Source organism: Antechinus flavipes, chromosome X (genome assembly GCF_016432865.1).
Source record: "Antechinus flavipes isolate AdamAnt ecotype Samford, QLD, Australia chromosome X, AdamAnt_v2, whole genome shotgun sequence".
Lineage (NCBI taxonomy): Eukaryota > Metazoa > Chordata > Mammalia > Dasyuromorphia > Dasyuridae > Antechinus > Antechinus flavipes.
Window position 1 is genome coordinate 39630109 of NC_067404.1, and position 25657 is coordinate 39655765.

Here is a 25657-nt window from a genome sequence, read left to right on the forward strand (position 1 = left end):
TCTAATAACAGGATTACTCAGAAAAGTCAAAATATTATTTGTTTTGAACCACAATGAAAGGCAAGTTGCAGATTGTCTTGAAAACGGTGACTCCATATTTTTTTCCGGGGGGAGGAGGGGGAGTACCTGACACCCAAGTGTCCCGATTAAGTCCAACAATATAAGCAAGTCCACTGACTCCAGCTTGCTTACAGGGGTTAAACCTGGAGCTTCCCCAAGCTACAAGAAGAACGTCGAGTAACCCAAAACAAACACGGGCCAGACCCCGAGGCTAGAGGTATGCGGTTTTATTGAATGACAAAGACAGCAGTGTTTGCTATTTCATCAGTTCTAACGTCTTGCTAAACAAATGAGATCGCCAAGCTGGACAAGGTGGGGAAAAAGGCTCCGACATTTTCTGAGTTAGAAAAATTCACATTTCACATAAGGATTTTCCCTCTACATTCTGATGGCGTGGTCACTGGTGCTGAACAAAAACCGGGGAGGAGTGGGGGAGGGGGTCGGGGTCAGCAGGAAGCAGGGGAGAACAGTGAAACTAGAATATCAATGGTCTCACGTTGCTTTGAAAAGAAACTGACTTTCAGTCACTTGTACTGTTTCAAATTAAATCCTTTTGGAAGAAAAATGTTGCAAGAAAACAACAAACAACAAATATGAACCCGTGACTCCCCCCCACCCCCCAGGCCTTTTTTCCCTATAACAGTGATGTTTTATGTCACATAAACTATTCGGCTCTGATGTCTCCAAATAAAGTTTCCTCGCTCACAGTTAACATTTCTTTAAGAACCCAACAGCAAGGACGATCTCTCAGTGACTTCTCAATCCACCTTCAGGACACTATAAATCTTGCTAACAAACCAGAAGCAGGCAAAAAATCCAATGGTCCCTGAAATGAGATGAAAAATATCTTGGTTAACTAGCACGTCTTATACATCACGATTGTTTTCTTGAAAACATAAAGCATGGTGATTTCTCAGAGGGCCACTGATGCCCCAAAGCTCCTGACCTAGGCACTCTGACAGTTTCGGGAAATCCCACGAGTGGTATGATGGCTAGAGCTCTGGGTTGAGAATCAGGGAGACTTGAATTGAAATCCAATCTCAGACACTTATTTGCTGTGTGACCTTGGGCGAGCCACTTCACCGGTTTCCTCATCTATAAAATGGGCTTGATAATAGCATCCGTCTCCCAGGGTGATTGTGAGGGTCACATGGGCCAATAATTATAAAGTGCTCAGCACAGTGCTGGTACATGGTATACACCATACACACCAAGTTAGGACTTAAGGGCTTTTCAAACCTTCGGTGCTATATACATGATAGCTGCTATTATTCTTATTATTATTATTCTAGAAGATAGCAAAATCCTGGGTCGTCAACTACAACAGATCAACCACGGCACTCCTCTGAAGTACTCCTGCTCCATATCTCCCAGGCGCTGTCCATGGAGACAGACCTCCTTAACACAGGATCCAGAAGTAACCCAGCTCTCAAGAGTGAGAAGGAAGTGACTTTCAGGGTCTCCCAGCTAGCCCATTGCAGAAGCATGGTTTCACTTCACTAAAGTTCAGCTGCCTTTCATCAAAGAAAGATCTCTATCTTACTGAAAAAGTCAAAATACTCATTTCAGCAGCTCCCATTTATAACCCCCCCGAGAGTGGGAAAGGTGGCTCAGATCAAGGGGTCTGGGCCCTTAATAACTTCCCACTCCAGTCTTTCAATAAGCAGTCGGTGCTCATCCTCTGCTGGGTATTATGGGAAGAGAAAAACCTAAGTCACGCTCTGCCTTCAAGAACGACTACCCCATCTGGTATGGATAGAAAGGAGATGCGCCTACAAAATGCCCCAGTCGGGTACCCCGGGCAGCTCGATAGGAAGTGAGCAGAGCTTGGGTCTAAGTGGAGAGTATAGGCTCCTTCCCCTGCAGAAACCTGGAAGGCCTCCAAGGGAGCAAATGGAGCTTGAGTGGGCAGGGCCAGAGGAGGGCAGATAAGAAGCCAGCGAGGGGAGAGATACCATGGATAAGTGGGAGCAAAGCAGGTCTGGAAAGAGAGCCCGTTTTCATTTCAAATATCAACTTCCCTTCAACATTGCAGTTTTTTTTTTAAAGAGATCTCAAGATAAGGAACGAGACACCAGACAAACACTTACATTCCCATCGGTTCACAAATTTAAGCCCATAGGTAATGGCATTTGAGGCTTAGTAATACATGGCTCCGAAAGTTAGGAGATGGATCACCCCATTTTAGAGAGGAGGAAACCTGAGGCCCAGGGATTTTATTAAAAAAAACTTGCTCCTGATCCTAAAGTCAGGAGGACGCGAGTTCAAATTCGGCCTCGGACACGCAATACTTCCTAGCCGTGTGACCCTGGGCAAGTCATTTAACCTTAATTGCCTCAACAACAAAAAAGAAAAAAAAAAACTTGTTCAACATCACGATTCTAGCAGAGCTAGAATTTGGACTAAGGCCTTCTGGTTCCATCCCCACTCCTCTTCCCGACATGTCATGCCTTCTCTATGAGGGCAAGAACAAGGTTCAGGGGTAGATTAGCTTGATTTCCCCAGCCCTCCACCAAGTTCAGCAGAAGCACCAAACGCCATTCTGAAAATGACTGACAGAAAGGCATTACGGAGGGATTGTCACTGTGCATACCTAATGAGTCATGTGGGCACATAACAAACCCTGAATTTACTATTCAACCAGAGAGAGCGAGTTGGCCATTAGGCCAAAGTCGCCGATTTACAATCATTATGTACCGGCCCGCAGAACCTAAGGTGCCTCAAATTGGAGTAAATCCTTGACAGCAGCTTCTGCAAGTGTCCTCTGATTTCTTCCGGCCGTGAGACAGCACGAGGGGACAAATTATTTTGATGTCTTTTCTTAAAACGCAAGGCTTCAATGAGTCGCAAATAAAATCTTATGACCACCACAAATCACAGCCATGTGAGTCAAGTCTAGGTGTTAAACCACAAATGTTTCATGGGGAGCCCACTCAGAGCAGAATTCTCATCAAATTATACAGGTTATCACAGTGAAACAAAGGCACGTGTTTGACTTACTACAAGAGCCGGATCCATTGTTGGAATTTCAATGCCGAATGTGTTGTTACCCAATTAGAATTTCAATACCTTATATATATTTTTAAAAAGACCAATTCTTAACTAGAAAAATAAAGGTCGACCGGATTTTATTTTTTATCTCCAAATACAACTACAATATCATTATAAAAGGTCGAACCACTTAAAATCATGAAGATCATTTACAAAAGTTTATGCTTCTATTTTTAAATATATCCGTTTTCATCTTGTAAAGTGAAGGTGGTACATGGCCATGGTTTTTTTTTTTTTTTTTAGTTTGAAATATAATTAATGCATTTCTAACTAATCTATAGGGTTTTTCCCCCCTGGAATTGCTCTCATTTGCCCAGTTTGAAGTAGGCTTTTGAGTACAATTCCATTTTAACTTTCTAATAATTTAAAACTGAATCAAGCTGACTTTTCATTTTAAAATGACTGAGGAATGAAAAATCAATGACAATGCTAGGAGGGGGGTTTGTATAATAGCTGGGTTTTAGCTAAAGATTTTCAACTGGTTTGCTCCCCATGGTCACTATTTTTCTTTGAAAATTACAGTGAGTCAAAGAATAGCCCTGAGAAGCCGCCCCCACCCTCTCCCTCCTTTGTAGAGGTGGGAGAGTCATGGGCTGCCACACTGCATATTTTTTCAGTCTATTTTAATTTCAGTCATTGAATTTGTTGGGGTGGGGGTTTCTCTTCTTTTTTTCATTTTTAATATTTAGGAGGGGGAAGCAGAAAGATACCAGAAAGAATGTTTAGTGCAATTTTTAAAAATGTCAATAAAATTTACTTTAAAAACAAGATGTTAAAAATTAAGAGAGAAAATGGAAAAATTAGAGAATCTTTATAAAATGAATCCAAGTGTGGCACTGCCTCATTAAAGAGGCAGAATCCGAAATTGAGGTCTGCCCAACTCCAAGGAGAAGTATCTTTCTGGACTCAGGTCCGGTACTAACTCGGCCATGAACGTGCTCTTTGACTCTGGGCAAGCCACCTTCCCTCTCTGAGCTTCCCTAGCCCTAAATTCTTGCTCCGTGAAGTGAGAGGGATAAACCAGGTGAGGCTGAAGGAACCTTCCTTCGGCTCTCCATGTATTTCAAGGCTACGTGGAGGTTAGGACTTGTTAATCTTCTTTCCAGCGGTACCCACGCTCCCCATTCCCGGTGCCCAATGCCCTTTTCTGACAGATCCCTGATAATCTCCAATGCCCCTGAGAATGACAAGCCTGGGGAAATGCTGCTTCGGTACACACGCGGCCTCGACTTGAAACGCGTGGGGGAGAGCCCAGAAATAGAATCAAATACATAGGAAAGGTGAGTGTTTGATTAACTTTTTGATAGCAAACACCAGGGAAAGGAATCGTAATTTAATAAAATGTTATTGGGAGATCTGGATGGCAAGAAGGTGAGAAAAAAATAAGTGGACCTTTACTTCATATCACAAGAAATCCCAGCAAGTTCAATGAGGGTTTTAAAAAAATATTTTCTTGAAAAAATGAGCAGAAATTACACTAGTCTACTTATCCCAAATACAGGCAGGAAATAAACCTTTATCAACCAAACATAACAAAGAAAATAATGGGACTAGTTAGAAGGGTATGATTACCACGGTGGTCCAAACATAAGGTCCCTAAAATGAAAGCTCTTCTAAAGGAAAAAAAATCCCTATTGTATGGATTCACTGACAAATAATTATGCAACTTAATAAATGAATATGCTATGACAAAAAAAAAAAAAAAACACATTCCTTTCCATTCACAAAATGAATGAATGAATGACTGCTTTACCGTATCTCTTTTGTTATCATTTCCCTTTATTGAGAATACAAATTTCGGCCGCAGTCAGGTTTTGTACGAGCTAGACTCGGAGGGGCCGGGGAGAGGGCACCCGTATTCACTACGTGTGGCTGGCGTGAGTTCGGCCGCAGCACATCACCGTCGGCGACTCGTGTCCGAGAATTGTATTGAGCGACATCAATATATCAGGGATGGCTTTGCAAAAGAAAGGAAGAGACAGGCAGGGGCCGGTCACGTAGCAAGAACAAAGGATACAAAAGCGCCGGCCCCTAGCACTGCAGATAACCCAAAGGGAGGAAAATCAGCCATCGGTAGCCTCCCAAACTCCGAGATGGAGGGGTTGCTATAAGAAAATCACGGCAGGAGAAGGAGTGGAAGGATTGTGATCTGCATTTGGGAAAGGAATGACTTCACAGGGAACAAATGAGCATATAAAATATGATGAGGTTGTACTCTGAAAAACAGTTTAACTGAGTAAAAAAAAAAAATTAGGAAAAAAATGTTCACAGTGAGGATAAGATCAAGGTCTAACATTCAGAATTTATGGAGAATGAATACAAATCTAACAAAGCAAAAAATATCTACTTTCAAATAGAAAAAATGGTCAGTTAATATAAACAGGCAATTTACAAAAGAGGAAAAATAGATTGCATATATATTAAAAAAAAAAAAAACCCAACCCAACCCAAAAATAACCTTTGGCAAAATGTTCAACCTCACTAATAATCCAAGAAACATAAACTCGCACCACTCGGAGGTATCCCCTGATCCTCGTCAAACTGGCAAATATAAAAATGACAGTGGCGTTGGCGAGGCAGCAGGGAACAGGTACCCAGACTTGCTGAAGAGCGATTCTGCCGTCCAAAACAAGTCATAAACCTCGGCAGACCCTTTGATCCAGTCATTCTACCGTTGGAAATCATTTTCCATGAGGAAATAAATTTCAAGAATTATCTCTGGGAAAATACGGTTATGGCTACATTCTCTATAATAGTGAAAAGCGAGACAAAACCTTAAAAGCCCAACAGTTGGTGAATGGCTGAACAAACCACTGTTTGGCAGAATGCAATTGAGTACTAGAATCGGCATTAAGAATGACAAATAGGAGGACTCAAAAGAAATATGGAAAACCTCTCTGAGAGCATGCAAAACAAAACGCCCGAGCAGAACAGTTGGCTATAACTATATAATAAAAACAATGGAGATGTTTTTCCATTTTTCTGAATACACAATAAGTTTGGAAGGCATTTCAAGGGAGCTGCTGATAAAATTACACTGACATTTATGTTTGTGGGCGTTCTTTATTGTAAATAGGTTTGAATATCGATCGCTAAGAATTTGGTTATATAAAGTGAAGTTTCGTATATGGTTGTTTGGAGAGAGGAAAGAGGGGAATCGAGTCCAAATCCAAATTGCCCCAACATGTCAACATTGCTATTTATGTTCTCAATCTGGGTGAATGAAAAGAATTTTTACTCTATTTAAAGGTGTTTCACTTCATTATCATACTTGGCCTCTATTCAAAGGTGAATTTTGGCGTAGGATACGAGAACAAAAGAGAACACGGACAAGTCTTTGTGCCCTAGAATGTTTCCCCACGGTTACGAGGAGACAGGGTGGCCCTCGCATGCAAAGCAGACCAAATTTCCAAGCACAACTTTTTCTGGAACTTTCCCCACTGTTACAGAACTACAGAAAGGAGGCACTATCGCCTTCCACAGATTAATTGCTCTTGGGGGCTATTCTGAGTTATTTTACATATTTTTACATATTTACATATTTTACATCTCCACTTACCTGTGAAAAGGAAAAAAATTAAGACCATGATCATCGTGTACCCGAAGTACAAAATGGTACTGGCGGCTCCTGTGATTTGGAGTTTCGAGAAGAAGTAGTGGACTGCATAGATGAGGAGGTAAATGGATGTGAAACTGCTGGTGAGGAATGCCCTCCACCACCAATGGTAGTCCTGAAACACAGGAGAACAGAGGATGGAGAGGGGTCGGCGGGAGGACCATTGCCCTAACTGTCCAATCTACTTGCCGTGGGAAAGGCTTCACAATTTGCAAGAAGAACCCTCTCGCGTGTCCTGGCTGACGTATGGAAGCTTACCGTTTCATAATGGCCTCAGGTACTTTGAGTTCTGCAGAAATAGGATGGTGCTAAATATAGTAAGGACCTGGGTTTGGCCAGTGCTTAAAGGATGGGGCATGACAGGAAAATGCTTTAGAAACTCATGTGAAACAATTACATCTCAACTCTTCTTTATCCTTCTCATCTCTAAAATTCTGAGATCCTAAGTTATTGCCACAAAGGAATATTTAATGTGAAAAAAAGTGGCTAGAACCCTCAGGCCCCAGTCAACTTCCAAGTAGCACAGAAGCAAGACAGTGAGAAAGTAGCTCCTCCAACCTGGGCCAAGGCTGCCGAGGCAATTTCTGCTTTGTGTTTGCTTTTTGTCCCCAACTATATCATGGGATTTCTGAGAAGAAGAGATGGGAGGAATGAGTTCCTAGCCTCAGCCGGGGAGGACCCACAGGGCCGAGCAGCTGACAAAGGTATCGGGCAGAGGCAGCAAGCTGAAAGGCCTGAAAGGACTAGGAGCTGCCTCTTCCGGGCCTGGAGGACAGCACTCACAAGGGGACGGGCAGCAGAACCGAAAGGGTTACTGACCGGGGAGAAAGGGATGATGGGCATCGGCTCGGGGCAGGGCACAGCAACGCCATGGGCATATGCCCCATCAGGGGCAGGAACGGTCCCTCGGTACATATACACACATTCACTGTCTAGACTTCCCATCACAGAGGTGACCTAGCTACCCGTGACCTCCACAAAGGTCCACCCTTAACGAGTGAACGTGCATGCATCTGGGGGAGAGCAGATCCAAAATTCATCTGGAAAACATACTTTTCGTGCCTCATTTACATTGCTAATATTATCATCATTAATTTGTTGTTGACTCTGGCCTACGCCGACCAGTAAAGGTAAAAGAAACAAACCCAAAGACGGAGGGGCCAGGGGCTTGTGGGCAAAGCTTTGGAGAGTATTCTGGGCCACAAAGAGCCTTCGGTAGCTAATTGGGAGGCCGGAGCAAGGGGGACTCTGTGGGCTTTAAGAATGAACACCAATCCATCAATATGACTATCCCCTCTCCGGATGCAGGTTGCCAGCCCTCTGCGTGTTATAGGCCCGGTTAGACTGCTGCGGCCTCCCCGCCCCCATGGCCTCACAGCTCAGCCTCTGGTGATGAGGTGCAATTCTTTATACCTGAAATATCAGACAAGCCCTTATCTTCTCATGTTAGAGGATTAATAGGAGGCGGCAGCAAGAGCCAGAGAGAACAACATTCTGTTTCTATTCGGCACGCCTAGCTTTGACTGCATAACTGCATTAGAGTCAAAAGATATCATTAAGAAAATATATCAAGCTGGCGCCTAAGGACCCCGGTTGCCCGCTATGCAGTGTCCCCCCCTCCCCCTTCGCCAGCCAGCTCATCCCTCCCGGAGTAGCTCTCCCCCCGCAATCTGGAGTGCACCGATCCCTTTCGGAGCAAAAACTTTCAGCACCAAACTGTCATCTGCTGAACGTTCCCTGCATGCATATCTAAACCGAAGGAGATTCGGTCTTTACCTCTGCACATAAATGAAAATAGCAAAGCAAAACCGTAGCTTCTGAGCAAGTGATGAGAAGAATGATAAAAACTAGGAAGAGAAAGCCGAACATGTAGTACATCTGATGAGACCTGAAAAACAAAAACAATATAAACTTGAAAACCCATCTCTAACCTTGAGAAATACACACACACACCAGTGTCATCCGCAAAACAGAAATTAACCAGTAATCCCGGTAAGAACAGTTTCCCATCTCTGCTACTGCTAACTGACTCTCCCATTCTGCAGCTCGTTTTGCTGGCTGTTTTTCTTAGAGCTACCACAATGACCTTCTCGTTGGCCTCCTTGCCTCCAGATAAGTAGAGAGTCCTAAGCATGTCTAGCTATGGCACGTTCCTGCTCAAGAAGCCTCGCTGACTCCCTATCGCCTCTAGGATCAAATACAAACACCAACAGAAGTATGGCACTGAAAGTTCATTAGAGCCTGGCTCCCTTTCTAGCCTCATTTCCCATTCTTCCTCTCTTGTGGACTTTCTACAGCAGCCAAACCGTCTACAACATCCCAATGCCCCACCTTGTTGCCCAGGCTCTCCTTCTTCACTTCCATCTCTTGAAAGCTGAACCCTGAGTTCCCTTCAAGGTTCAGCTTAAATAGGAGCTCTTCCATGGGGCTATTTCTGATTCCCCCAGGGGTTTGTGCTTTATTTCTCTCTTCCCACAACTCTTAGTTTTACTTAAATTGCTTGGACTTGGACTCAAGAAGGCCTGGGTTCCAATTCAGCGGTGTGAGACCCTAGGCAAGTCACTTCATTTCTGCTATCCCCGCTTTCCATATCTGTAAAATGGGGCTAATGGTAGCTCCTACCCGAGAACCTAAAAGGTGATGTCTCCCAGATGCTTTGCAAACCTTAAAATGGGACATAAATTGATCTCTATTCCCATTTTAGCCCCCCCCCCCCTCCCCCCGAAAGTTTAGAACTTTAAGGGCGGGCCTATAATTTACATCTTTACAGCCCCAAGATCTCGGGGCCTAGCCCGGGAGCGGCACACACAGTCAATATGCAGTTAAGTGCTTGTCCCATTGACTTGATGCTCCTCTCTCTCCCACGCTTCCAGTCCCCGACACACCCTCGCCTGAAGCCCATCACGGTCAGCAGCATTCGGCCTGTGCTTATTGAAAGAGACCCAGGGATTTTTCAAAGTGGAAAATTGCAGATGCTAACCCCTGGCAGGCGAGAGATGCAATAGAAAGTCAGTGGGTGACATCCTGGGGACCACGGGAAGGCAGACATGTCACAGGCGAGTTGGTGGCAGCGGGGGTCTTGCCAGTGTGCTAGGAGTGATTCAGACACAACTGTGCGATCGCGGACTTACATTTTCAAGACACGCAGGTTGCTAGCAACTTTGGAAATGGAAATTAAAACACCACCATGGTACCCTACTTCCATCTCCTGAATTCTCAATAAAAAAAAAATGACACAATCCAATACTGCTGGAGCTGTGAAGAAACAGGGATGCTGGCCAATTAAGGGAAGTGCTGAAAATGGTTCAGTCTTTCTAGAGAGCAATCCAGCTCTTTCTTTATGTTTGTATAATGACACCATACGTATATAGAAATATATTTATACACACACATCTATGTTATACACATACATATATATATGTGTATATATATATATACATATATATATATATATATATGTATATACACACACACACACAAGCATTCAACCAACACCAAACACCTACTCCAAGTACAAGGCACTGTGCTAGGCACAGTGGGGGGATCCCAAAACGAAATGATACTTGCCTTCCAGGGGCTCGGACTGTATTGGGAGAGGAGATAGAATATGTATCCAGATGAGTAAGAAAGGATAAAGACTAGAGCATCATAAAATACTAACAACCAGAATGGGGGAGGGGAGGAGGGCTTCCTAGAGGTGATTCATGCTAAATAAGAGACAAGCTGAGGAACAATTAACATCAAGGCCCTGAGGGACGGTGGAGACTCTCCATGGAGAAGCCCCAGAAGGCTCAAGCGGAGCCCTTCATCTGATTCGGCCACAATCGGAGATACTGAGGCCGAGATAAGGGCAGAAGGGCACGAAGGAGCCGGACCGAGGAGCCGGGAGGGGAACAGGGAGCCGTGGAAGGGAGTCTGAGAAGGAGAGTGGTATGATCGGGAGAAGCTCAGGCCCTGATCCTGCCATTCATCTCTCGGCAGTAATAACAGCAAAGGAAAGATGCACAAGACATTCGGCCCCGAGCCACTGCCTCCTCGATGAGCTTCTACCAGCCCCGGTCTCTGCTGGGCCTTGGTTTTGCTCATCTGTAAAATGAATGGGTTGGATTCGATGACCGAGCTCTGGGCTCAGTTCTAATGACCCTCCGAGCCTCTGTTCATGGGAGGAAACTAGAAATGAGGCAAATGTGCCGAATAAAATGGTCGGGCAAACTTGGGTACATTAACATGATGGAATACTAGTCTACAGCCATTCAAAATGCCAAGTATTGGAGCTCTAGTGATAGATGGGAAATAATTAAAATCTTAACTGAAAAATGTGAAAACTAAAATAGACATATACTCTAATTACAAGTATTTACAAATATACATTTGGCACAAAACAAATTGGAATACATAATTTATATTTTTATATGCAAATTAGAGATGGAAAGAATTAGACTCACACACACACACACACACACACACACACACACACACACACACACACACACGGGCCTATGACTTCAGTCCCTCCACTGAGACTCTCTCCACTGAGAATGCCCCATCTCAAAATGGGCCTTGGAGAGATCTCTGTTGGGCTCGTGGAAGCTACCATCAGAGATAAACCTGAAACCCTAGAACCCCGGGCTCCCTGACCAGCAGGAAGCCCAACATTCTCTATGCAATGTCATGCTGTAAGTCCCCCCCTCCCCCCGCTTTATCCTGTCTCTTTCCCTTTACAGATCAGTCAATCAACAAGCATTCATTAAGCGCTTACTATGTGCTGTGTGCATACACTGAACTAGGGGCTGGGAATACAAAGACAAAGAACAAAACAATCCCTTCCCTGAATGGGAGAGACAAGCACATATAAAAATATATACAGCACCAGTATAAAAGGAATAGATCTAAATATCTATAAGGCAGTCTGGGGAGGGCAGCCTGGCCCTCCAAGTAAGAAGGAATTGGGCAAAGTTAAGTAAAGGAAGAAGGTGGTGGGTGCTTGGAGATCCCAATGAAGGCAGAGGGATTCTGTGAGAACCGGGAGACTAGAGGTGGGGAGACCAATGTGGAGGCTACTGCAATCATCTAGGCCACAGGAGTACGGAGAATGGTCTAGATGCAAGAGACATTGTGATGGGGACCATGGCAAGAGCTGCCAGCTGATTGGCCACATGGGATGTGGAAGGATGAGGAGTACAGAGTGATTCTGAGGTGGTGGGTCTGCACAATTGCAAGCATGGTAGAGTCTTCAGCAGACACATGGAATTTTGGAAAAGAGGTGAGTTGGGACACACACACACACACACACACACACACACACACACACACCCTGTACATGGATGATTTATGCCTGATGTTCAATTCTAGGCCAGTTTCTTTTTTTCCTCAATAGTATTTTTTCCCAATTACATGTCAAAATAGTTTTCAGCATTCATTTTTGTAAGATATTGAGTTCCAAACTCTTTTTCTCTCCCTTCCCTCCCTCCCCAAGAGAGCAAGCAATCTGATTTAGGTTAAACATGTGCAATCCTTTTAAAGATATTTCCCTATTTCTCATATTGTGTAAGAAAAATCAGACCAAAAGGGGAAAAAACCGTGAAAAAGAAAAAGCAGACAAACAAAGGTGAAAATAAAAGGAGACGTTCATTCTCCATAGCTCTCTCTCTAGATACAGATGGCTTTTTCCACGTCACTGTGTACAGTGTTATTCTGGTCTGCTCCCTTTGCTCTGCATCAGTGCACGTAAGTCTTTATAGATTTTTCTGAAATCTGTCTGTTCATCATTTCTTAGAGAATAACAATATTCCATTCCACTCATAAACTGTACACAATTTATTCAGCCATTCCCCAACTGATGGGCATCTACTCAGTTTTCAATTCCTTGCCACCACCAAAAATATTTTTGCACACGAGGGTCCTTCCTTTTCCCCTCTTTTGTGAAGTCTTTGGAATACAGACCCAGTAGTAGCACTGCTAGATCAAAGGGTATGCAGTTAGAGAGCCCTTTGGGCCTCCCAGGCCAGATCTGTAAAGTACTAGGATCCCCTGGGACCTAAAATAGGTCTTCTGAAGACCTTCTAAAGACCTTTGGCCTAAAAAAAATCTTCTGAGGGCTGAAACTTCTGCCGGGGAGCCACTGTTGTGCAGTCATTTGGACAGGGAGGGAAAGAGGCTCCGATTGCCGATTCAGGTCTCCTCGCAAATAAGAGTTCTAGAAGCCAATGAGCAATCTGAACACTCTGGGCCCCGTTCTCACCCCCTTCCTCCCCTTTTCCAGCTGATATTTACTGCTAGTCCCTTTCATTACTGCAGAACTAACTAAATCAGGATATGAAATATAAATTTTAAAAAGTCTTCTGGGGATGAGGGAAAAACCATTAAATGTACACCTCATTTTTTAAAAAATCACTTTTAAAGTTTATAGTCTCATTCTGGGGAATAAGCAGAATTTCTTTACATGGCAAGTATAACCAAAGCACATATTTTTTATTGGCAAGAAAAACGAAATTCTAAGGAATTTCTCAATTTTGGCTTCAAAAATGATTGTTCCATCAAAAACATCTGGAAAATACCATTCCTATCATCTGTTTTGCAGCCACGTTAAAGGTTTTGTGGCTGTAAACAATCTACCTTCTGCACCTCCTGTACCTCCTACAAGCTGCTCGGCTAAGGTGAGCTCTTAATGAGCATGATTAGGCCCAGTTTTTCAGAGCACATGGAATCAGCTTGATAGAATGATTTGGACCAAAGGCATGAGGCAGCCATACACACAGAGCACCTTCACACACACACACACACACACACACACACACACACACACACACACACACCAGCACTCCACAGGGGGGCACCTTTTCCCCAATCTTCACAAATCCAGCTACAGGAGAAACCCCCCACTTAGCCAGTTCCTGGCAACCTTGGCCTAAACTCAGCCAAGAACCAGGAAGTAAACAAAAAGGCCCTGGAGCTTGGGCCATAACTCAAAGCCAGGGAACTAAAGCCCTTTCACTCTACTCCACGGGAGAGACCCTCACGCCTTTATTCAGAGCTACTGACTCTAAATTTACATGTAATTCTAACAACCTCAGGGAAGAGATTCTTTTAGGCCATGGCAGATTAAAAGTAGCTTATAAGAAAGGAGAGAGGGAAGCAGGCCCACCCAGTCCAGACACCTGGAGTGACACCTGACATTTTATTGTGGTAGCCCTTCAAAAAACACAAAACAAAACCCAGAAAGCGCCCCAAAGTTGGAATATCCAAATAAATAGCCTTGCATTACAAAGCAAAGGTTAAACTATATTCCTACCAATGGCCTTGCATTACAAAGCAAAGGTTAAACTATATTCCTAGTCCTCTGCATTTTTCAAAGATTTCAATCCAAAAAGATATTTGTAAAAGGGGATGGTTATTGCTGGGATCTGCATTTGTTACAAAGATTTGGTTTTTTCTTTCTTTCTCAGTGGGGACAGGGTAGAGAGTGTGTGAGAGGAAGAGAGAGAAGATGGAGTTTTGTTCAGTGAAAGAAAAATTACATTTAAAATGCTTTTAGGAAATATGTTTCAAATGTTTCAAAAATTCCAATACAATTGGAATAATCTATATCAGATTACTTGCTGTCTTGGGGAGGAGGGAGGTGAGGGAGAAAAAAATGTGCAACTCAAAACTGAATGCTGAAAACTATCTTTCCATGTAAGTGGAAAAAAATAAAATACTATTAAGTGAAAACTAAAAATAGATTTTTAAAAGAATATGAAATAATAGCAACTCCTGAAAAAAGTCTTAGCATTTTGAGGGGTGACCTTTGATTATCTGGGAAATAAACTCTTGGGCAATACCTTCTTTCTAGAGAGTGGGGGAATGAGGTGGTTGCCGTACCTGAATTGATAAATTCATCAAAATACAAGAATAGCAAACTGCAAATAATGAGAAACAACTTTAAAAAAGGTCGTCGTTGAAGAAGAATCGATACTCACCAAATACTGTTCAAGATGAAAAAGAGTTGGATGAAAATACAGCCAAAGGGTAAGATGCCGCCCATGATGATACCAGGTAAGGGCTTTGTAAAGAAGGACTGCGCGGGGATCTGCCGGGGGATCTGGTTCGTACGAACCGGGTGCTCAATTGGCTTAAAGAGAGAAAATTGGCAAGGGATGAAATTAAAATAATGGTCCAGACAGAATCAGCACAGAAAACTCTAGAACCCACAAACCCCTCCCCCCCCCCAGACATCAAGCACTCAGCTATTTCCACTTCTGTTCTGAGAAGCAAGGTCTAGATCGGGCCAACAATCATCGAATCTGCCCACCCTTACTTGGATTTCATAGGACTGATCACCCAAGTTTGGGCAGAAGTAACCTATGACGGTCCATACTGCCGATGAGTTTTGCTCCAAAAGTAAAATCCACTTGATATCCAGATGGTACAAGACGCAACCTGTTCTTTTCTGTCCTCCAGCAGGGTTACAGTCCAACTTGAAGGTCCTTGACTTTGCAGAGTTTTTCCCAGCAGCTTCCACCTATTTCCTTCTCTAATTCTTTCATGACCTGACCAGACTTATCCTTTTAGTCTCCCCTTCTCCTCTCCCATCTGTGGGATCGGCTAACCTCAAGCCCATAAACCATACGGATGGCCTCTTCTCTCTGGCTCCCTTCCATTGGCCCATTTGCCCAGTGTATACATCTATCATGTTCCTGGGCTGGTAGGAGTCAGCTTTCCTATGATATGTTTTCTTAGTTTTGCCACATCAGAAAGAAGATTCTAAAATTCCGTAGTTTGGGAAACACATTAACGTATTTGGAAACATGTAAATGTTGACAACTATCTCTGATGAAATAAAAGCATTTCTTAAAGACCTTTCCAAATGATTTGCTGTCCAGGGCTACCGAGGACAGCAATTTTTCTACTATCGGTATAGACAGAAAAACTATGTGGTACTGCAGATTGAGGGCCAGACTTGGAGTCAACAAGACCTGGTCAAGTCTTCCGTCTGTCACGTATTTGCTTTGTAAGCACTGGTAAATCACTGCTCATTTAATCCCTAGCAGTACAAACTTTGGGGGCACGCACCCTCAGAGCTAGAGGGAATTATTGATAAATGGCTTACATATCCTACTAGAGGAATGATTACAGACATTATACCACTTTGGGCAAAAGTAGATCTTTAAAAAGGATGAGATTAAGATGAAATGATTTTTGATCACAGAGTCAATAGGGAGACACTTAAATTGATAGAGGGCAGTGACAAGGTCAGATCTTTGATGGAGCAAAATCCCTCAGGTGGAAGATGGAGCGGAGTGGGGAGAGGCTTGAGACAGAGACCAGTTATTTAGAAGGTCCTCCAGACTAGAGATGGGGAGGGACAGAACTAGGGTGGTAGCTATGAGAGTAGAGGAAAGGGGACGTGGTGCAAAACACCGTGAAGGCAAAAGCAACACTATTTGGCAGTGGACTGGTCATGTGGACTGAGGCCAGGTGAGGACACGAGGATGACATTGATGTTGTCAAGTTATGTCAATGGGAGTATGGTGGTGTTCTCACCAGAAATAGGGAATCTGATGGGGGGAGAAGGGAAAATCATAAGCCATACCCAACTACTCATTTCCGCCCCCCCCCCAAAAAAAAAATCAAGCAACGAGTGCCAAAACAAAAGGAAACAAATCCAACAAGGCAGGTCAAAGAGCAGCGTGGGACTACTCACAGAGGGGCCCCTACACCGGCCCTCACGTGGCTGGCCCTGGCAGGTTCCTACGTACTCATTTACCGGTAAGGTGGTCATGTTGGAGGCAAGGCCACAGTTGACTATGGGGGAGTAGAGGGAGGATGGAGAAGGGTGGGAGGATGTGATCTTTCTGCTCATCCACCCACTGGTTAACCATCCATTCCTTGGAGGTCAAACCACCAACCCCCTTGGAGCTATTCCGTCATTCCCCACTTTGGAGAGTGTGGTTCTTTGTAAATCTAAGACTCTTTCAGCTACAGAAGGGAATGCTGAGCTACAGCAGTGAAGCTTCCTCATTGGGAGTCCCTATAGTGAGGAAAGGGGCATCTGGAGACCCCCGAAAGGTCCCCATAGCCAACGTTTCCCCGGAAGTCCCGCAATGCCTTTTCACAGTGTGGAGGTGACCCTGTGCTCAAAAACATCAGGCCATCAGAGCGCAAGCCTGGCAAGGAGAGCTCTGCCTATAAGCTGGGCAATGGACCATATGTCTTTCATCAGAGAACCAGCCTAGCTAAACTGAGAGAGGCTCATCAGTGGAATGATGATGAATTTGTTCAGCCACAGCCACTCAAGAAGACTGTCGCCTAAAGTGGAGAGAGGCGGGGATCTGCGTCAGCAGCACAGCCCCAGGGAGCACCTGGCACCGCAGTGGAGGCCCGGATGCCGGAAGGCAGGAGCGCGCCAGCCGCAGTACATCAATAAAGATGGAGGTTTTCGGATGCTATTTAACGGTCAAATGAATATTGCTAAAGTTTACCTTTTCCTTGAATCCAAAATAGGCGCCGAGGAACGTTAGGGGGACCGAGATGCCGAACCACATGGCAAGGATGGCTACCAGGGTACCGAAAGGGATCGCGGCCGATGATCCCTTCACCCAAAGAATCAGATTCATGATGAAGAAGTCAGCAAAGACGATGCTGGGGGGGGAAATTAAAGATCACCAAGAAAGTAGTTTCAGAAAAAGGTCAGAGATGTTAGAGACAAATGTTAAAGCTGCTTTTGGTAGGAAGGAGGTAAGGAGTGGTAACAAGGTCAGGCTTTCAACCGGTATTAAATCAAACCCTGCCAATTAACCACATGGTGGAAATTTAAATTCTGTCCGTTTACACTCAGAGCCGGCAGCGTCCAGGGGCTTTTTAATTTAAATGAAGACAAAGAAAAAAAACAGAGGAGAGATACCAAAAGGGGAAATAAAGGGGGAGAACCCCCAAATGCCCTCTCTCTAGTCCCCAGCCTCCAGGCAGCTCAGAGTTCTTAGAGTAGGGAGAGTCAGTTGGGAACAATGGGCCGGTCGGGCAGAGCGGCCTGGAAAGGTGAAAGGGCGGCAGCTGCCACGCAAGCTCGCTTTGCAAAGCTCATGGGTATTGCTAGTACCGAAGGACCGGAGTCTGTGCCCCCTCGATGGCTGAGAACCACATGTCACCAACCATACAGAACAGAGCATCCCAGAGTCTCATCTTCAGGTGGGGAGAATGCAGCTTTATTTTAGGGACATAGGTACATCCAGTGAAAGGGCCTTTACGGTGTGGACGTTTCCTCCAAAAAGCCAGTGATGTTCCTCGCCATAAATACCAATTTCTACCTCATTGATCCTGAAGAAACTCAGATTTCCTATGGTTTTTCTTATGGCCCAGCTTGCTCCTTACCATACTAAATGACCTCAAGGCTCCATCTACTTAGAATGCACATATTAAGTATAAAAAGATTTATTTATAAAGTTTATTTATAGTTGTATACTTATTTATTTTATATATGAACTATATATAGATATATTTATATACTTAATACTACTGCTGACTAACAGGCTATTTTTATGACTAAGAGTCAACTCTTTCTTCCTTTTAATATGATCTTTAAGCCAAACCACAGGCCATGGTGCAACTGACCCTAAAAGACTTCTTCAGGTTAAGAAAGAATGAGTAAAATATAGGAGTAATTACTACTAAAATTGGAGTTCAGAGAGCTGAGTTGAAATCAGTGCAATGACACTTAATGATCTGTGACCACAGCCAAGTTATACAGCCTGGGCCTCGGTTTCCAACCTCGCCACTGGCTCTAACATAGGGCTGTTGCGTAGAGTACTTTGTCAACACTAAGCATCGAATAAACAGAGTTACAGTCAGGAAGTGTCCCCGGTTCTCTTTTCCCCCTTAACATGTCTGTTTTGGTTTGTTTGTTTTTTTGTGGGGGGCTTTGGCCAGGGGGATGGGGATTCTCCAGAGATAATGTATGGTACAGAGGGGAAAAGTGCTTAAGGTGTTCAGATCTCAGGCCTAAGTTTCTTCCTCTGTAAAACGAGATCGTTAGAATAGACCGCCTGGAGATTATCAACACATGCTATGGTCACTTTTTTTCCCTTCTGTTTTTTTCCCTCATGGTTTTTCTCTTTTGTTCTGATTTTTCTCTCCCAGCATGATTCATAAAGAAATCTGTATTTTAAAAAATTATATACATAATCAAAAAAAAAAAAGAAAACAATAAAATAAAAAAAAATAATAGATGGCCTCTAAGATTCAATCGAGCTCTACATCTATGAACCTGTGTGTGCTCTTGGGCAAGTACTTTCTGTGCCTCAGTTCTTCCCTTCTATTCATCATCTCACATCCTTCCACTATATCTCTCCCAAATCTCTCTCACTATATTCTCTTTAGAGACGGGACCTTCTGCTTGCCAAAGCCCACCCTGCTACATGAACCCTTGCCCCATCCCCTTCTTGTCACCCCTCTGGGATTCTGGGATCTTCTCGTCTTCCCCAGCAGTTATCATCCTGCATCTCAACTTCCCTCCCATCATCCTCCTGGCCCTCCAGACTCAGGCCTTAGCATCATCCCCAGCTCCTCACAAAACCCAACCAGGCGCAGATTTTGTAAGCACACCTTCACGTCATCCTTCATAAACGTCACCTTCTATCGCTCTCGTACCAACTGACTCTTCAGGCTCCCATCACCTCACCCCTCACTACTGTAGGAGCCTCACAATTCATCGATTTCCCTGCCTCAAGTGTTCCCCCTCTCCAGGACATCCTCCACTCAGCTGCCAAAGAGATTTTCCTAAATCTGTCTGTCATAAACTCTCCTCAATAAACTCAAATGGCTCTCAATTACCTGCAGGATTCAATAAGCAATCTGCTGTTTAGTCCCTTGCTACTCTTCCAGTCTTGTTACACCATTCACTACCCTCTACAATCCAGTTGTCCCACAAAATGGACACCCCATCTCCCACCTCTGCACCTTTGCATTGGCTGTCCCTGATGCCTGGAATGCTCTCCCTCCTCTCCTACGGGCTGCTTCCTTCCAAACTCAGTTCAAATTCCGGACCCTGCAGGAGACTTTCTGGGTCTCCCCATCCACTAATACCTTCTCTCACGTGAGATGAGCTTCCAGTCATTCTGTATACTTCTTGTCTGGGCCTTGTTATTTACATGTTGTCTCCTCCATGAGAACAAGGACTGCTTTTGCCTCTCTTTGTAACTTGAGCAATTAACACAGGGCCTGGCACACAGGACACACAAGCAACTCCTTCGCCGTCCCACTCGGCGCCCCAGTTCCACCACTTCTATAATACAACTTTGCTCTTTTTTTGTGTCAGACCTTCAGATTTTATTTACATGTTTTCCATTCTTTTTTTTTTCTGAGGCAATTAGGGTTAAGTGACTTGCCTAGGGTCACCCTAGGAAGTGTTAAGTGTCTGAGGCCAGATATGAACTCAGGTCCTCCTGACTTCAGGGCTGGTGGTCTATCCACTGCGCCCCCTAGCTGCCCCCCATTTTTTCCATTCTTATCACAGGCCAACTCTTTCCATTTTTTGCTATCTTTTCATAAGAACAATCCTTGCTCACCAGTCTTAAAGCGAAGGGAACACTGCCTCCAATTCTCATGTTCATTTTATCATCACTGAGAAACATTTAGAGAACAATCCTCCTGGGTACAGCTCAGACTTACTGACCTTCCCATCTAGTTTGGGAGAGAGGAACCCGGGAGCCCAGAGCTAGGCCAGAATAAAGGCCCCTCCAAGGCCAGCTAGGTCCATCCTCTCATTCAACAGATGAGACACCATCAAGGAAAAGGACTTGCTCGAGGTCATACAGAAGACTCTGGATCTAGAGCAGGGATGTCAAAGGCCATTGGGCCTACGCCCTCCCCACTTAAAAGAGGAGGAAACTGAGGCACAGGGAAATGAAGTTTGTCCAAAGTCGCATAAGTATCATGCAAAAAGAGGAGCATTTGAACCCAGAGTCAGATCCTTTCCACTATGCCAAGCTACAAGTAGCATTAGTGATAAGGAAGGCAGAGGAGGGACCAATCAGGGAGAAGTGGTCCTGGGAAGCTTTTCTCTGAGACCACCAAGATGGAAGTACGCATGCCCTTGTTCTTCGACTTGATAAGACCAGCCTAGCAGATGTGAAGGGCTTAGGGACTGAAATTTTGGGAAATAAGACTGGAAAAATCCAAGTAAGACCAAATGATGGGGACTTTGAATGCCAAGACTAAGAAATTTGCCATTTATCTGCTAGGTAATGGAGAATCCCCCAGAGGTTTTGGACCAAAAACCATAATATAATAGAGAGAGCAGACTAGGGACGAAAAAACAAGATTCAAATCCAAGATTCAGGTTTCAGCTCTGTCTTTTACTGAAGGAACAAAGGATCATGGAATTGGAACTGGAAGGGTTCTAGGTCGTCGAGACCTAGGTGCAAGATGCGGACGTGACTGGCCCAAGATCACAGAACTAATAAATGTCTGGAGCTGGATTCAAGCCCTGAACTCTTTCTGGTTCCAAGCCTCACAACCTTATGTACTCAGCAAAGTCACTAAAAAGCTTCTCAGCCATTGGTTTAATAAAAAAGCCCCAAAACCATCCAGCCCATCTAAAGCAGAGTTTCCGGGAGGGTCCACCATCAAAAGCACTCACTGAATTCTTAAGGAGACGAATCCAGCAACGAGGCTGGATTTAAATGGGAGCTCCTGGCCCTGGCTAAGGTGGTGGGATGTCCTGGAGGTCGGGACTGAGAACCGATATTGAGGGGTCCAGCCAGAAGTCAGAGGCTTGCAAAGTACACAGCCCCAGCCTAGGGAGTCCCAAAAGTTCACCAGTTAACCACTACCAAATTTTACCAAATGCTTTTTCAGATGTCTAGCATCTACCTGGTGTCTAGAGTCCCTTCCTATGCAGAAGGCAAATCCAGAGGCGGCAAATGCGCTTTCAGCTCCTAAAGCTTTCTTCCAAATCCCTCGTCCCCTTTCCTTTGTTTCAGGAGCTGAAATCACTGTCGCACCTCCCCAGCGTGCGCCATATATATGTCTTCTTCTGAGTTGTGAGTTTCATCTGTACTCTGCCTATTCCCCTTGCCCTTCATTAACATCCTTCGAGGTTCCCGCTTCCTTCCTCGCTACCTCACACAAAAGTTTTTTCTGAGACTACAGTCAACTTCTTGCTGGGCTTTTCCTTTTCTTTTTTCCTTTTTGTATTCTCTTTTCCTTCTTTCCCCAGCTACCTCTTCCCTCTCTAGCTGTCCATTCCCAAGCCCCTCTTGCACTCCCCTCTCATTGGGCCGCACTCGCTGCATCCACCTGGCTGCATTCTGGGACCGCGCACCCAGCGAATAGATCTGGGGCCCTTGAAGCCAGGCTGGCTGTGCTGATTTCCCTTAGGTCTGGGTCAGATCTCGGGTGGCACGTGTCCGTCTCTGGGTCCCACCACCTTTCCCTGGAGGCAATGAGGCGCAATCCTTGTTTTCGTGACTACTCCAGAGTCCACATGGACTCCACGACACTGAGCGAATAAGTGACCATCAAAAAGTTATGGTCAAGTCCAACCTAGATGCCTGTCTGAACTGTACCAGCTGAAGTTCCCCCTAATTTCTCAGCCTTAAAATGGGCCATACTGTGCGGCAGACAATGGGTGCACGGCAACTACAAGCATATGGATGTGGCTCAAAACATCCGAGAAGGGATCTGGAGTCAGTGCGCTGTGTGGAAGCCCAAGAGGCTGACCTGGGGATCAGAGGGAAGCTAGGGAAGTTGAATTAAGCTCAGGAGCTGAAAGAGAAGGCTAAATGTCTGCCTGAGCAGGAAAGGGGCACATGGGGAAGGGGAGGTGTGAAAAGAGATGATCTGCCAACTGACAAGAACCCTGAAAGAAGCTGGGGACAAAGGAACACAGGCAAACACAGGCACTGAGACAAGGGCAGCCTCACCTGGGCTACCCTGTTTGTGTTCCCTAGGGACTGAACTGGAAAGGGAAAAAGTAGACTAGTCCTTGGGAACACCATCACAGCCTCAATTCACCTGTGGAAACCAAAAAAGACGGAATTGAATTGGGTCGATGGTCAGAGAGGGCCTAGTAGGCCAAATGGGATTTCTAAAGAAGAACCCTTGTCTCCTCAGAAATTCTTCACCTGTGTGCTAATGCTTCTGAGACCCTTGTGGAAGAAAGAGCCTTCTGTTCCCTAATTAGGAGGCAAAGGCTGATTGACTTAACAGTTGAGTGTGAATGAGTTTCAAAGTGAAGTCTGCCAGTCGATAAAAAAGGATTTCTTTGCTCTCAAGCTTTTCCTTAGAGATGGCATCAGGCAGTGCGGCAAGAGTGCGGGGCTATAAGTCAGAAAGCCTGGATTCTAGCCCTGGACAGAACAGGTAGCAGCCATGTGACCTCACACCAACCACCTACCGTCACCGAACCTCAGTCTATCTGTGAAATGGAGGGGAAAATTCCCCTGACTGCTTCAGAGACATATAAACAGCTTCAAATGAAATAAGAAATGCCAAAACATTTTTCCAAGGTGCTGTTAACACGTGGGAGGAAGGACAGGGGCCACAGTAACAGGACAGCTGGGTAACAGCTAGGTTGCGATCTAGACCGCAGGACCCATCTTTTGATGGGAGATAAGTGCAGATATCACGGAGGTGATTATCTTATTGCATTTGCGTATTTCTAGGTTCCCACACCACTATCTACTCAACTATCGTCTCGGAGTTAAAAAAATTATCCTGGCATGGATTCTGTCAATACAAAGTTATTATTAAATAAAATAAAATTAAAAAAAAAAACTATTGTCTCGGGTTAACAAGCAATCCAATGAGGAAAGCAAATTTGGCAAACCCTACACTGCATATACATAAGTGTTAGCTATTACCATCACCATCTCTCTTTTTTTTTAATTTTATTTTTCCAGATTCATGTAAAGAGAATTCGTTTTTGTAAGACTGTTGTTTTCCAAACTTTTCTCCCTCCTTCCCCTTCCCCAAGACAGCAAGCAATCTGATATAGGTTGAATATGTGTCATTCTCTTAAACATATTTCCATATCTGTCACGTTGTGCAAGAAAAATCAGACCAAACAAGGAACTGGAAACTGAGTGGCTGCACATGAGTTGGGGAATGGCTGAATAAGTTGTGGTATATGAATGTGATGGAGTGTTATTGTTCTGTAAGAAAAGATGAGCAGAATGAGATGAACCAAATCAGTTCCAATAGAGCAGGAATGAACTGAACCAGCTACATACACCCAGGGAAAGAACTCTGGGAGATGATTAGGAACCACTACATAGAATTCCCAATCCTTCTCTTTTTGTCCATTTGCATTTTTGATTTCCCTCACAGGCTAATTGTACACTATTTCAAAGTCCGACTCTTTTTGTATAGCAAAATCACTGTTTGGACATGTATACATATATTGGATTTAACTTATGCTTTAACATATTTAACATGTATTGGTCAACCTGCCATCTGGGGGAAGGGGTGGGGGGAAGGAGGGGAAAAGTTAGAACAAAAGCTTTGGCAATTGTCAATGCTGAAAAATTACCCATGCATATATCTTGTAAATAAAAAAAAACTATAATAAAAAAAGAAAAAGAAAAAAAAAAAAAAGATGAGCAGGACGGTTTCAGAGAGGCCTGGAGAGACTTACATGAGCTGATGCTGAGAGAAGTGAGCAGAACCAGGAGATCATTTAAACAAAGCAACAACAAGACTATACAATGATCAATTCTGATGGACGTGGCCCTCTTCAACAAAGAGATGAACCAAATCAGTTCCACTAGTTCAGTAATGAAGAGATCCATTGACACCCAGAGAGAGACCACTGGGAAATGAGTGTGGATCACAACATAGCATTTCCACTCTTGTTGTCATTTGCTTCCATTTTGTTTTCTTTCTCATTTTTTTCCTGTTTGATTTGGTTTTTCTTGTGCAGCACAATAAATGTGGAAATATGTATACATATAATGGATTTAACATATATTTTTAACATGTTTAACATATATTGGATCACTTGCCATCTAGTGGAGGGGTGGAAGAGGGGGAATTGGAACACAAAGTTTTGCAAGACTCAGTGTTGAAAAATTATTCATGCATATCTTTTGAAAATAAAAAACTTAAAAAAAAAAGAAAAGAAAAATCAGACCAAAGGGGAAAGAAAAAAACAAAAACAAAAACAAGCATCACTATCTCTTCACAATGATTTTGGGCCTTCTGCTTCCTGACCTCTAGCTCTTTTTTTTTTTTTTTTTTTGGTGGGGGGGTTTGGGGGGAGAGACAGTTGCGAGTTAAGTGACTTGTCTAGTATCATACAGCTAATAAGCATTAAGTATTTAAGGTTGCATTTGAATTCAGGACCAGCCCTCCTGACTTCAGAGTGCTCTATTTCTTGGGCCAATCAGCTGCCCCCCCATCCTCCCAATTACCCAGTTTTGAAAGCGTTTCATTCTCACTCATACCAAATCGTGCCATACTGAGCTCCATAAACTCTCTTGCATCCAACTCCTGAGCTCTGCTCACAAAGCATGACACAGAGGTCGTGAGTCTGGTTGGCCAGGAGGATTGTGGGAGGGAAGTAGAGCTAGAGGATGCTAGCTGATAGAAAGTGAGATGGGAGATTACAGTCTAGACTCAGGGTGAGCAATGTGCTGCAAATGATAAGAAGGATGGGATCAAAGGTAAGCATCGAGGAGGCGGCTTGGCAAGCAAACGAGTGACCCCTTCATCAAGAACTGGAGAGAGATTGGGGGTTGGGGGGTGTACATCTGAGTGATGTGAAACCCAGATCGGGGCACAAGAGGGCAGTCTAGGCCAAGGGCCTCAGGACTGCAGGGAAGAATGAGGTAAGGCCATCGGCCTGAGGGGTGGGGGTAGGGGCCGTGCCCCAGGAGTCTGAAGGAGAGGCTTGAGAGGCCAGGTTGTGAAGGCTGTTAAGTGCCAGGGGCTTTTGTTTGTAACAGTTTATTTGGT

General features: G+C 44.3%; 1 protein-coding gene across 1 annotated transcript in view; it reads right to left on the minus strand.

Moving 5' to 3' along the window:
* Positions 1–272: 272 nt before the first annotated feature.
* Positions 273–25657, minus strand: part of LOC127542410 (transmembrane 9 superfamily member 2-like) — an 89026-nt gene continuing 63641 nt past the window's right edge. The window contains exons 13-17 of the mRNA XM_051967978.1: positions 17188–17347; positions 14686–14837; positions 8504–8615; positions 6671–6842; positions 273–886 (exon numbers count right to left, since the gene is read on the minus strand). Coding sequence (XP_051823938.1) covers positions 819–886; positions 6671–6842; positions 8504–8615; positions 14686–14837; positions 17188–17347 — 664 coding nt within the window. The 3' untranslated portion in view covers positions 273–818. The remainder of the gene's footprint in view (positions 887–6670; positions 6843–8503; positions 8616–14685; positions 14838–17187; positions 17348–25657) is intronic.